Below are 14596 nucleotides of genomic sequence, written 5' to 3'. Positions count from 1 at the left end.
ATATTTGTTCATGTTGGTCTACTTTTTAATAAATAACTGCTTCAAAAAATGAAATTTCTGATAATGCATTGGCAAAGGCTTTCCAGAAATGTGCTCATTTATCCTCCCACTGAAATGTTCTGGAGTGCCTTTTCATTTTATCGTACTCCTAAAGGCAGGTTGGCTGCTTTTTAAGAGCATTACTGTAATTCCTGGGCCTGGAGTGCCTGTTGAAAAAATTAGTAGGTGGGTCCATACTTTTGTTCTGCTATCTAGAGTCAGTTAGCTACTTGGGGCCCGCTGTCTGTCTGCAATACAGCAGCCTCCCAAGCCAAGATTAGATAAAGTGGACAGAAGAGCAGTTGAGTGGAGTTGAGGAGGATCAGTGCGGGTGGGGGGGGTCTGCCCTCTAGCTTGTTCCTCAGCCTCCTCAGTTCGCCTTTACCCAAAAGGCTCTAAGACGTCTAAGTCCAGTTAGTTGTCATATTTTTATGAGTCTCAAAAGAAATCACATTGCTTCACTTTTAACATTAAAGTTAGGTCCACTGTATTTACTTGGTTGCTTCAAATTTTTTGTTTATTTGTGTGTTTGAATGTGTCCCACATGTGTGCAGATATCAGAGATTCCGGGTTCCCTGGAGCTGGAGTTGTGGGTGGTTGGGAGCTAAGTCCAGGAAGAGCAGCAAGTGCCCTTTTCATGGAGACATCTCTTCAGCTCCCAAGTACGCACTCTGACACTCCACACATTCTCCTTTTTTGAAGCTCAAGGACAATTTATTAGAGTTTAAGAGAAAAACTAAATCTTTTAAACTGTCTGGAAGGGAGGAGAAGACTTGTAGCTGAAAGCCTTGCTGCTTGAGATAAGGGGATGTGAAGGTCAGTCACCTGACAGCAGGCACCCATTTAAAAATTAAAAACAAATATTTGTTGGAGTGGGGACGTTCTTCATGGTTCATATGTATCTGGAGGTCGGAGGATGGGCAGCAATACTTGCCTCCATCCGTGGGTTCTGAGACTAGAACGCCGGGCCTACTCGTGGTAACAGTCTAGCTGCTGAGCTATTCCCTCTCCCCTTTAGCCACCCAGAAGATTGAACTGAGGTCCTCATACTCACAAGGCTTTTCTGCTGAGCCATGCCTTCAGTCCCTCCCCCCATCTATGCCTTGATAGTGTTGGATTTGTTTCTGATATATGTCAGACCAAGGAAATTGATCACCATTGTATGGGCTCAGTAAATGAGTGCCGCTAGATGTTGTCCTCGGCAAACACAAATATTATTACGCAGAGAATAAAGAAGGAATAAACAAAAGCTATTTGGGGCATAAAGCATTTACCGATTCCACCCCCTGTTTTCCCGCAGCTTTTATTAGTGATTCATTATGGGTTTCTTAACTCACTGTAGCTCATTATAAACTTTAGCATCAATCTTTTTCCTGTAACTTTAAATGCTTGTTTTACAGCTCAGGTATTGGGGAAAGCAAATAGGGCACTGGGTAGTTTGGTTCGGAGGATGTAAACTTTATTTAGTGCATATGTGAATCACCTCGGTACACACTAAAAAAACCGGTTGTTCGAACCTCACCTGACTTACATTCTGGTTCACAGTTTAATGAACCCTAAATACATTTATTTTAGATAACTGTTTAAGTGTTTCTGAAGTTCAAGAACATTTGTGATCATCATCTGCAACTGACTCTGCAGTTGTAATTCAGCGCGTCTTGCAGCTGTTGCTGTGCTTTTAGTTTTCTCCGGCCTGAGGTTTCCCAGGTGGCTGCTTTTCATCTGCAGATGAGGTTTTGCGGGCTGTTAAACCACATCCATGATTTGTCCTGACAGCATCCCTTTCCCTAGACTGTTAAAGGGACCTGAGCTCGCCGAGGTAGAGCGTGCCCATGTGACTGCGAACCCGGTTGCCAGCGGCGCGGCCATTTTTGAGGCGGGCACTCAACCTTGTTGCCCTGTGGGGCCGAGAGGGCATGGGGAGGTGGTTACCAGGACCCAAGATGGCCACCGTGCCCCCTAGTCAGCCCTCTGGCTGGTCAGCTAACCCGCGTGGCAGCGAGCCTGACCGAGCCTTGCGGGAAACGAGCCTCCGCGCTCAGCTCTGGGGGCGGGGCTACAGCGGCCCGACCGGGGCGGGGCGTCCGCCCTCCTCTGGCCGCAGCCAATCGGTGCCTGGGTCCAGCTCGCCCCGGGCCGCCCGCGCGCGGGGTGTGTGAGGACGCGCTCTCTGTCGCTGAGTGCCAGAGCTGGGGAGCAGTTGCTTTGGTACCTACTGCTACCGGAGCAGACGCTGAGCATCGGACGCGGGGCGCTGCGGTGCAGGACTAGTAGGTGAAGTCATGACGTCCACCAGGTAAGCAGAGGGCGGCCGCTTCAGCTGTGCCCGGGCTGGGCGTGAGCTGGCAAATTCTGGGAGAACTATTGCCCTCGTCCCCAGGTCTAGAGCCTCCGTTTGCCGCTGGCCCCTCTTCTGTAGGATGTTCTCACACTTCTCACTGGTGAATTTCTGGTTTCTTCTGAAGTTTTTACATCTGTAGCACAAGGCGCTGCCCTATTTGTTGCCACTCGCTTGAGGTGACCCTTGCTCAGATTCCAGGGTCTGTGGCTTACTTGTCCGTGTAATGAATTTCTCATGAGAACTGCCTCCCGCCCACATCAAGCCACTGTGGGGTGACCCCGGCCCCAAGGGAATGTGCCCTGTACAGTGTGCCCATTCCTCTGTGTCATGCCTTCTGACAGAACTTCATGGTTAACCATGAACAGATCAGTAAAGTTGGCACCTCTCACGTAGATTGTTCCCAAGTTGTGAAATTGTCTGTCCCTAAAATATTTGCCTATGACTGGAATTAGTACTTTGACTGGCGAAGGTACCATATGTTTGCCTACTTTCTATATTAGCATCACAAGTGAAATAGATTTTAATGTAATGAAAGCAGACTCACCCAATCACAGGTCCAGAGGTTTTTAATGTTCCTCTTTTTTTTGGTTGTGCTGGGGAGCAAGTAGTTGCATCTAAGTGGGCTTGCCCACTTTTTTTTAGCTTCTACTGAATGCTTATGTAAATGTGACTGTTTATAAAAAAAAAAAAAAGTAAGTTTCCTCATTTACCCAGTGTTTTGGAATGCCTTTTAAAAAGTAAATCTTGGCCTTTATTTGCCAAAAGAAAGGGAGGCCCCAGCACACATTTGAAGAGAAGTAATTTGGGGCCATGAGCTTTAAAGGGCCCAAGTCCTAATAATTAAATGGATTTTTGGTGATAATTCTGTTTACTTATTTAGAACCTTTTTTTCAGGTATGATAGGACACTGGTGCTGATCTAAAATGTTGTCTTTCCTCTTAAATTTTTAATTATGTAGTAAGGTGGACAAAGTACTGGTCATTCATTATGCAGGAGGAAGTCAGGTGTGGACATATGGAGACCCCTATGGCCTTTTTAGTAAATGACATTGCAGCATATAAATCTTCTCTTTTAAAGTTAATGGAGTTTTACCACAAATTAGGAGAGTACTTTATGACAGCAGTTAATTTCCCTTCTTTTCATTCCTATGTCCCTTCCCGTCCCTACAGGATTAGCTGTGCTGGCCAAAGATGCTTTCTAAAGACCCTCTTTTTTAATGTCCTGGGAATTGAACTCAGGGCCATGTTCCCAAGTACATCCTCCCTGTGGTTTTAATTGCCCATTTTATGACAGGCCACTCCTCACTGGTGAATTGACCAAATGGGTAGCATCAGATGTATTTGTAATGTAGCAATTTAGTAGTTGTTTTCCAAAGTCTTAGTTGACACCAGCTTTGGGTATATTTTGAAAAGGCAGATAAGTGTGACTTTTTGTGTGTGCTGCTTCAGGGTCCACTTAAAGTCCTGAGCTACAGAGACATGGCTTGAAAAAAAAAGCCACACTTGCCTGTAGGAACTAAACTGAAGAAAAGTTGAGTACCTAGTATAAAATCTGTTGGCAAAGTTAGGAACTGAATCTAGATCTTGATACCTGTGTAGAAATAGCACACTAAATTTTCTGGAAAAAAGTCATTTCAGCGGTGAAAAAGTTACAAAATATACAGATATGAGACATCTATAGGAACCCTTTTGCTTTCCTCTTTCTGGTAGCTTGGTTCATACCAAGTGTCGGCAGGAGAATGAGGAAGGCAGAGTGACGTGTAGGACCGTTCTAGTGCAGCCACTGCAATTATCAGTCGCATGTCAGCCGTGTTCCCCTTCCCTGCCCAGCCTAACAGTAACCCAAAAGCTAAGTCTTAATACCCTCTTCGGTGATCCCTTGGCCCGTGTTCTTGCCTTTACCCCACACTTAAAATAATTGTTGCTAAATATAGCAGGGTGTGACTTTGCAATGGCTATCAAAGAATATAGGATTAGAAACCAGACATAGCTAGAATCTAATTGAGGTTCTTTTCTAATTCTTTTCTACCGCTGGGCTTTGTTTAATGAGACACCTCACTGTTGTGTTACTTGGAAATTGTACTTTAAAACTTTGTTTTGGTTTTGATATTTTGAGACAGGGTCTCTCACTGTTAGACTAGGCTAGCTTAGAACTTGCTACAATAGCCCTCCCTGGCTGTCCTCAAAATTGATATCCTTTTGCTTTGATCTCTTTGAGGGCTGAGATGATAGGTTTGTTCCACCATCTGTACAGTGCTTTTAAGTTTCAAGACATTTTATGAGTGGAATATAGTGTTTCCCCACCCTAGGAAATGATATCACTTGGAAAGACATGTCTAAAGCTTCACTTTATAAACAGGAAACAAACTTACCTATGTAATTGCCTCGTTTTACAGTTGAAGGCACTAAAGATTAGAGGTAGTATAATTTGTTCAAGTTCACATAAATTGTTACATATTGAACCAGACCCTAGATTTCAAGATAGCTCACTTCAGCCTGGCTGTGCCATTTTTAGCATACCAGTCAATTCTTTAGACTTTCTAATTATTTTAATTAGACTCTGATTATTTTTTTCAAGCCTAAGGTCTTGAATGATTTGGTTAGAGGTAGTCTGACTATAATAACTTGATTTTATTCTGCTTGTAGTTAGTGATGAAGAAGCTACATTTTTGGCTTACAAACTCGGTTATCCTTGGAGAACTACTTTTGTCCTTCGTTATGTCCATCAGGTTCTAAGTACTCCTCCTTTGGGCCGTGTTAGGGCATAGTTGATCGACTAATGCTTTAGTCACTCTTAATTGTTCCAGTAGGAAAGTTAGATTGTAAGTTAAGTTTGGGAGATTTAGACAGTATTTGAATTTTTTCTTCTCTCTCTGTGGGAATTGTTTTCCAAATGGAAGTGATACCTTCTGGTTAGCCAGGAATAGAGTCTGAGACAGTGTAGATTTTTTACTACTACTTTGTGTACTTTTTAACTGAACAACACTTTAAAAATTTCCTCGTTAAACATTGCCTTGTCTTCATAATCTGTGTGCAGTCTGGTTTGGGGTTATTTACATTGGGAACCGTGTTGGGAGTAGGGAGGATATTTGCTGTGCAGTCTGAATGGCCAGGTTTGGCTGAGACTATTTTGGGACTCTTGGGTCTGACTGTGTCCTCCATCATCAACATGCTACTGTGGGTTAATCCCACCCTGGAAAGTTTATGTGGGCTGTGGGTGGGGTCCTGGGGTATTTTCCTTTTTAAGGCTCAGGACTTTTGAGGTGCATCCAATAGAATCCTCCAAACCACTCAGATGGAAAACATTATATGGAGACAAAAGGCTAAGATGGAATTTTGTTGAGCTGTTTTTGAAGCATTTAAGCAGGATTTTGAGACTCATTTTAGGACCTATGGATTTCTTTATTTATTTTCTTTCTTTCAGAATTTAACGTTCAGATTGCTATATACACTTTTATGTCGTGAGATTCCTGGTGGGCTAAATAAGATTTTAAGATACACTAAAATATTTGACCTATGAACTGTCTTGGAAAACTGAAATAGGAACCTTTTCCTTATGTGCAGTGTTGTCAGCTGTTAATGCTCATTTTTATAAATAGGTCATCTTTGTTTGAGAAAACACACAAGGTTTTCTAACTCCAAATCATTCCAGCCAGAGAATTGTTACATTAAGCAGAGCTGTCACGGATAAAACTGGAACTAAATGATGATGGACTGTCCAAACGTTACCCCTTTCCTGCTACATTTGTCCAGCAGCCATATCTTTCTATATTTCTGGTTGTTGCTTTTTAAAAATGCTGCATTAGAGTCCTGGGTCCTTTACTCGCCGCAGACAGCCTGCCTTGCCTCATGATCTCCCGCCGCCTTGCAGAAATGCTTGGACTACCCACAATCCTTCGCCAGATGAGACCAGAGTCCCGGGCATTGGCTCCTCATCTCACTCAGGCCTATGCTAAAAATGTAAAATTTGGTGGGGATGCTCGAACCTTAATGTTTCAAGGTGTAGTTTAGTCGATGCTGTAGCTGTTACATGGGGCCAAAGGGAAGAACAGTGATTATTGAGCAGAGTTGGGGAAGTCCCAAAGTAACAAAAGGTGGGGTCACTGTCACAACGTCAATTGATTTAAAGGATGAATATAAAAATATCTGAGCTAAACTTCTTTAGGATGTTGCCAATAACATAAACGAAGAGGCTGGGGATGGCACCGGCACTGCCACTGTTGTGGCACGGTCTGTGCCAAGGAGGGCTTTGAGAAGATCTGCAAAGGAGCTAATGCAGTGGAAATCCGGAGAGATGAGATGTTGGCTGTTGATGCTGTAACTGCTGAACTTAAGAAACAGTCTAAACCTGTGACAACCCCTGAAGAAATTGTTCAGATGCTTACAGTTTCTGCAGATGGAGACAATGACATTGGGACCATCATTTCTGATGCAATGAAAAGGGTTGGAAGAAAGGGAGTCATCGCAGTGAAAGATGGAAAAACCCTGAATGATGAGCTAGAAATGATAGAGGGCATGAAGTTTGATAGAGGATATATTCCTTTGTGTTTTATTAACACATCAAAAGGTCAAAAATGTGAGTTCCAAGATGCCTATGTTTTATTGAGTGTATTTATTGAGTACCTGCTCTTGAAATTGCCAGTGCTCATCAGAAGCCCTTGGTCATAATTGCTGAAGATGTTGACAGAGAAGCTCTAAGCACACTGGTTTTGAACAGGCTAAAAGTTGGTCTTCAGGTTGTAGCAGTCAAAGCTCCAGGGTTTGGGGACAATAGAAAGAACCAGCTTAAAGATATGGCTATTGCCATTGGTGTGGTGTTTGGAGAAGAGGGGTTGAATCTAAATCTTGAAGATGTTCAAGCTCTTGACTTAGGAAAAGTTGGAAGGTCATTGTCACCAAAGATGATGCTATGCTTTTGAAAGGAAAAGGTGACAAAGCTCACCTTGAAAAAGATATTCAAGAAATTACTGAGCAGCTAGACATCACAACTAGTGAATATGGAAAGGAAAAGCTGAACGAACGACTTGCTAAACTCTCAGATGGAGTAGCTGTGCTGAAGGTTGGAGTGACAGTGATGTTGAAGTGAATGAGAAGAAAGACAGAGTTACAGATGCTGTCGGTGCTACAAGAGCAGCTGTTGAAAAGGCATTGCTCTAGGAGGGGGCTGCACTCTGCTTTGGGGCATCCCAGCCTTGGATTCATTAAAGCCTGCTCATGAAGATCAGGAAATAGGTATAGAAAATTTTAAAAGAGCACTTAAAATTCCTGTAATGACGGTTGCTAAGAATGCAGGTGTTGAAGGATCTTTGATAGTTGAGAAAATTCTGCAGAGTTCTCAGAAGTTGGTTATGACGCCATGCTTGGACACTGTGAACATGGTGGAAAAGGGAATCATTGATCCATCAGAAGTTGTAAGAACTACTGGATGCTGCTGGGGTGGCCTCCTTGCTAACTACAGCCAAAGCTGTAGCGACAGAAATTCCTAAAGAAGAGAAGGACCCTGGGATGGGTGCAGTGGGAGGAATGGGAGCTGGTATGGGACATGGCATGTTCTAACTACGAGAGTAGTGCTTTGCCCTTATCAATGAACTGTGACAGAAAGCTCAAGGCAGGTTCCTCACCGATAACTTCAGAGGCATCACCTGAAGAGAATGACTGAAGAGAAGGCTGGCTGATCACTGTAACCATCAGGTACTGGTTTCCTTTGACAATATATAATGGTTTACTGATGCCATTGTCCATGCCTACAGATAATTTATTTTGTATTTTTGAATAAAGACATTTGTACATTCCTGATGCTGGGTGCAAGAGCCATACACCAGTGTCTTGCTTTCAACTTAAATCACTGAGGCATCTCTACTGTTCTGTCAGCATCAGGACTGTAGTGCTGTGTCACCACATGAGAAGTTCAGAAGTAGCCCTTCTGTGGAGGGTGGGAATGATTGTGTACAAAGTAGAGAAGTATCCAATTATATGACAACCTTTGTGTAATAAAATTTTGTTTAAAGTTCAAAAAAAAATGCTGCATTAAGACATAAATGAAGCTGTCTTATAAACTAGCCAGGTGACCACATACCCAGTTTGCCCAGAGCAAGTGCTGGATGGTGCCTGTTAGCTTAGGTATTTGTTTTTGTTTTTTATAAATCATTGAAAGTGTTCCATTTGGATAGTAAGTTATCTGGTCACCTCATGTATACAGTGTAATCATATTGTCATATGTTGAAATGCTATTTGAAATAAACCTGTGGATAATAGCTATACTCTTATTTTGTCTATATCTGGATGCTTTTCTGTGACCAAACATTTTTATATTAAAAGAATTCTGAATGCCTCAGTGTAGTCTATTGAACAAAAAAAGCACTTTATGTGACGTTTGTAATCATTTATTTGCTATCTGAATTTTGGGAGGTTATCTAATCTTGTTGAATTTTTTTTCCTTTAGTAGTTCTTTCCTACTCTGGTAAACAGAGATAATAATGATAATGCCTTCCCTATTGTTATGTTGTGAGGATTTAAAAAGAAGCTCTCATGGTAGAAGGAGAGAGCCTATTCATACATGTTTCCTCTGACACCCACATGGGTAGCACACATGTGCGCGCACACACACACACACACACACATACACACATAGAATAAATAACTACGAAACCAGTTTTATATAGCTCAGAGGAACTTGCTATTTAGTGGAGCATTTACTTCTTTTTAGAACTGTTTTACTGTGAGGAGAGCAGGGAAATATTAGAGAAGTCTGGAATACATGCTGGAATGAAGATTTTTGAGAGCCAAGGGTTGAAATTACAACATGTTACTATGCTGAAAAGAATTTCCCAATAGGAAATTCAAAAAAGCAGATAATGCTGGTCAGAGATGAATAGTTGTAGAATATAAAACCAGAGATAAGAATTAGGATCCAAATAGAAGGTTTATATAGCCAATGTTTATATTTTTTATGCCAACAGTTTATATATTATAAATCCATAGATCCTGCATTTAGCATTTTCACTCAGTGCTGGAGACTGAACTTCTTCCATCACATTTGCTACACCATTGAGCTACATTCCTTTGTAGCTGAATGTTGACAATATCATTACTTGCACAAACAACCCTCAGCTTTAGATACAGGACAGTTTTGGGGAAGTTCTCGTTTACCTCCTTTCAATTAGTCCTGTTTTTCTCACCACTCAGACAGCTACTTTCATTTTTCTATTAACAATGATTAGTTTGCCTATTTTGTAACTTCATATAAAGAGTCTTGTACACTAAGGACTACTTGGGTTTTATCATGATAATTTTGAGGTTCACCCATTTTGGTGTGTCAGTAGCTTAATCCCTTTTCGGTCCTGAGTAATATCCCATCATTGGTAGGTAGCAAATGCTACTGTTGCTGGTCTTCGTGTGTATTCCAGGTTTTGGCTATGATCAACAAAACTACCATGGACATTCTGTTTTTCTCCTGTCTTCCTTTCTGCCCTGCTAAGGACAGTGCCCAGGCTTTGTACATTTAGGCAATGGGTCTACTACCCTTTTCTATTCCTTAGTTCAGAACATTGTTCCATGCCTTTGTCAGGGCTCTCTAGAGGAATAAAACTGATGATTGAAAATTGAAGGGGTTTATGATGGCTGGCTTACTTGTCATGATCTGTATGGATAGTCCAACAATAGCTTCCAACCATCTGGAAAGCCCAAGAGTGCTAGTTCGGGATACAATCTACAAAGCTGGGTGTCTCTGCTGGTCTTTGGTCTCTGTTGGACTCCTGAAGTAGGCACAAATACCAGTGAAGAATTCCTCTGGAGTAGGAAGATGAACTTGCCAGGGAAAGTGAGGCAAAAGCCCTTCCATGTTCTTTTAGGTGGGCTGCCACCCGAAGGTGTGGCCCAGACTTATATCCAATCAAGAAAATCTCTCACAGGTGAAGTTTTAGGTGACTCCAGATATAGTTATGTTGACAACCAAGTGCACCCCTTGTCAACTTGACACACAATCACATCTCCTATGTAACACTTAATTTTCAAGTGAAAACAATAATCTAGTCATAGTTTCACTTAACATGATATAGTAGTTCTACATACAACCGAAAGTGCATTATATATTTTAGAGCTGGTGGCAGTATCCTCTGAGGAATGCTTAGTCTTTTAGTGTCTCTTAAATGTGATGACCACTAATATATCAACTGATGTTATATTACATTATAAAGAAATAGAGAAATATAAATATTGCATTTATTTTTTTACACAGACAGACACATTCTTAATGAAATAGGACGGACATATTCATGTCACTTTCATTCCATGTTTCTGCAACTGGTCACATGACCTTAACTGGTATTTATAACTTTCTTCCTTTACTCCCCATTCTATATGTTCTCCACCCTCACAAAGCATGCAGCAGGTCTCGGTTCCTTTCCTGGAGGAGTGACCCATACCTTCATTCCTGAAGGGTCAGTGTGCTTTGTCATCCTGCCTGGAAGGACCAAGAGACACACTCCTACAGGATCTCCGGTTCTCTACTTCTTATCTACTTGTGGAGAAAAGCAATCCTGTTTTCCCTTGGTAATCTGGATCAATCACTTCCTCCTAACACCATTTTCCTTTTTTAGCCTTTTGGCTTAAAGGCATCAGAAGCCCGAAGTGGCCAGGAGAAGTCTGAGCTTTCAGTTGTTATATGGAGAGTAAGTGTGTGTGTGTGTGTGTGTGTGTGTGTGTGTGTGTGTGTGTGTGTGTGTGTATGTGTGTGTGTGTAGCACACCCTAGTCTGAAACTTGTGACAGTCCAGGTCTGGCTCACAATTTGAGAACCTCTTGTCTCACAGCCCTGTTGAGTGCTGGAACTAGAGTTGTGTGGCACAATGATTGGTTCATATCACTGTTAGATTTGTGTGTGTGTGTGTGTGTGTGTGTGTGTGTGTGTGTGTGTGTGTAGGTGTTGTGTGTATGTAGAGACCAGAGGTAGATTTTAAATGTCTTTTTCTATCTCTTTCCATCTAATCTTTTAAAAAGAGGGTCCCACACTGAACCTGCAGCTTATTTTGATTAGATTGGTCAGAGAGCCCTTAGGTCTTCATGTTTCTGTCTCCCAGTGTTGGGAATCCATAGGTGGGCCAAAACCCCCAGCTTTTATGTGGTTTCTCTCTGTTTAAACCTTATGTACTGGTGTGTGTCTTTCTCTGTATGTAATCACATGTACCATGATTAGAATATGGGAATTGGTTCTGCCCTTTTAATAGGGATTCTGGATGACGTAGTGCGTAGCATCGAGGGCCTTAACCGACTGAGCCATGTCTTCAGCCCTTTGGTTCTGAGGACTCAGGGCCTCGTGCTTGTGTAGCGTGCAGGCTCTTAACCAACCACATTCAGTATTTTGAGTGGAAACCTCATGCTGTAGTTGTTGAATTTAACATTTTGTAAACACCAATTATGTCCATTTGTTTTAATTATTTAAAAGATATGAGTCATAAAGTAATTTTAAAGGAGACATCAGTTTGTACTGTTATACTCACAGGGTTGAATAGTTACCAATGCAGTATAATTGTAAAACATTAATCAGTTTGGAAATGAAACATAGGTGTTAGCAGTCACTCGCTTTCTACCTATTGTACATCACCAACCATCCTTTGGCAACTGTGAATCTTTTTTTTTTTTTTTTTTTTTTTTTTTTTTTGCCTCTGAAGTCTTATGTTTTTGTTTTCAGGACAGAGCTTTTCTGGGTAGCACTGGCTGTCCTGATACTGGCTCTATAGACCATGGTGATCTCAAACTCAGAGATCATCCTTCCTCTGCCCCCCGAGTGGGGACTCAGTGTGTGCGCAGCCCAGCACCTCTGTCAATTCTTACTCTGTTGTGTCAGCAGCACAATCACGTGATTTTTAGTTCTATGTGAACTTTTTTAAAAAAAGTTTTTAAAAGAAGCTTTTTATTTTTTAATATGTGCATTACAGGAAATTAAACACAAGAAAGCAAGAACAAAGTCACCCAGGCACAAGTAGCTCAGCTAGATGTGTCTTTCTAGATCCTGCAAGTGTACACACACTTGGGTAATGGAGATTATATAGTATGTACCATGCTTTCCCCACACTGAGTTTTCACCAGCTAAAAACCCAGGATGTTGATAACCCAAGACTACACCATGCCATCTCAGTCTGTCAGACCAGACTGTAATCCTGTCTTCCTTGGCAACAGAAATTTCATAGAAGACAGAAATGGCAGCAGACCTCTCCTATGGGAGCATTAATTCTTTCAGAGAGTAAAATGTTTTTAAAAGTTCATCCATGTCTTAGGAAGTTATTAGTACCTCATTCCTTCTTATGGCTGAATACACTTCGGTGTGTAGATATATCTTGTTTACCCAGCTCTCTGGGTTATTCTCTGGCTATTGTGAATACTAGCACAGTAAGCATCCGTGTGTAAGTTTTTGTGTTGCCATATGTTTGTTTCTCTTAGGAAAAGGATACGGCTTCATAGGATAATTTTATGTTACTTGGTGAACAAAAATTCCTGGAAAGAAGCTGACAACAAAGGCTGACTGACTCATTAGAACTTCAGAGATGTGGAAACGATGGAATGTTGCCAGCCCGAATTATCCTGGGCTATCTTTAACACACTTAATAACCATTTATTAACTTCCTCTCTGTGTGACCTAGTATCTTTGGGACCGTTAGGTAGATCTTTTGGAATGTACAAACAGACCCCTGCAGATAACATCTGAGGCCCATAGTTTGATTTCCCAGTTTTTCTGATGTTTCAACTGATGTATTTGGAAAGTGTCTTGATTTGTGACTTTCTTCTGTTACTATAAAACTTCATTAAACTGTTGCAGCCTTGGAACATGGCATTTGGGGAAACTTTCTGGGCACACATTTGGCTTCAGAAGAAACTATTTCTTTTTGTTCCTTTGAGGTAAAAGCCCCCATTTTTCTGTCTTCATTTTCTGTCTCTTCCTCCTTCTTTAGAAACTACAACCCTTTTGACCAGCGTGGCTGCATCATGTCTGAGGATTCCAGTTTTTTCACATTCCTGTTAATACTTGTTACTGCTTCCCAGAATGTTTAGAGATACTGGGTGCCTGTTAAGGCCCATCCTAGACATCAGTCAAGCTTACGGCTGTAAAGCTGTAGTTTGTGCGTGTTCAGTCCTCTACCCAGGCAGACATGGGTGTGTCAGGCCTTCCCTTGTCTTCCTTGAGCATGCCCACTGCAATTTTAGGAACACTCTAGATGCTCCCTCTGTGGACCTTTTTTTTTTTTTTTCCTTACACTCTCCCTTTTATGTTTTTGGTTAACTTGTTTGCTCCAACTGCTTCAGGCAGCTGGAATGTTAAACCATTGCAGCTGGTTGTTTTTGACAGATGCTCTTTGGGGAAACTCTCTTAGCCCAGGACAAGCTCAGGATCTGGTCAAACAATGGTAAGCCTTGAGCTTTTGAAGGGACTGTTTTGAAGCTGACATGATTGCAGTTCTCTGAGATAGAGTTCACCTCTCCGGGGCTGCCTAGCCTGTGGGTTCAGTGTGTAAGGGTTGTTTCTTCTCAGAATTACTGTGGAACTGGGAGAGACAGAGGAATCTCTCTTGCTGTGATAAAACTGTAAAAGCAATTCGGAGAGGATAGTGTTTATTACTGTGCACAGTCTAGATCCCAGTCCATAGTCAAAGGAAGGCAGCACAGGAATCCAAGCATGGCCATGAAGCTATGCTGCTTAGTGGCCCTCTCTTGGCTTGTTTAGTTTGCTTTCTTATACAACCTAGGACTGCCTGCTAAGGGTGCATGCACCCCAACCCCCATGGGCCTTTCACATCAATCATTAATCAAGAAAATGACCTACCAACTTGCCTGCAGGTGTTTTCTCAATTGATTTCTTCTTCCTAGATAACACTTGTGTCAGGTTGGTAAAAATCTGACTAGGACCATAAGGAAAATCACTAAAACGCTAGCTGCCTTTCATGCATTTCAGCCACTCTTTCATAGCTTTTATGTATTTTCTTCACATTTGGAGCTCTGTAATCTAATTGCATAAAGATGAGTCAGTTTTGCAGTCTGGACATTATTTATTAAAACATTAAGCTGGGTGGGGTGGCCCATGTACTCCAGAGGCCCGGCCATGAGTCACAGAGCGGCCTAGGCTACACAGCCCGACCCTGTCTCAAGCAAAATGTCAATATTTCAGTGTTAGGTACAAATATGGAGTTGCTTTGTCAGTCAGGCCAGACCCTGTAAGGAAATTCCTA

General features: G+C 41.9%; 1 protein-coding gene and 1 pseudogene across 4 annotated transcripts in view; both read left to right on the top strand.

The window, feature by feature from the left end:
• Window positions 1-14596, top strand: part of ADK (adenosine kinase) — a 374447-nt gene that overhangs the window by 22380 nt on the left and 337471 nt on the right. The window contains exon 1 of one of the 3 annotated variants that reach the window (XM_080926021.1): window positions 2271-2335. The exons of the other annotated variants lie outside the window; for them this stretch is intronic. Coding sequence (XP_080782147.1) covers window positions 2322-2335 — 14 coding nt within the window. The 5' untranslated portion in view covers window positions 2271-2321. Of the gene's footprint in view, window positions 1-2270; window positions 2336-14596 lie in introns of those variants that run through there. 3 annotated transcript variants of the gene reach the window in all.
• Window positions 6253-7935, top strand: LOC308427802 (60 kDa heat shock protein, mitochondrial-like; annotated as a pseudogene). Its single transcript has one exon. The product of its transcript is annotated as a 60 kDa heat shock protein, mitochondrial-like (transcript).

Source organism: Micromys minutus (genome assembly GCF_963924665.1).
Source record: "Micromys minutus genome assembly, chromosome: 12".
Lineage (NCBI taxonomy): Eukaryota > Metazoa > Chordata > Mammalia > Rodentia > Muridae > Micromys > Micromys minutus.
Note: the sequence above shows the minus strand (reverse complement) of the source record. Positions and strands in the feature narration are given on the sequence as shown.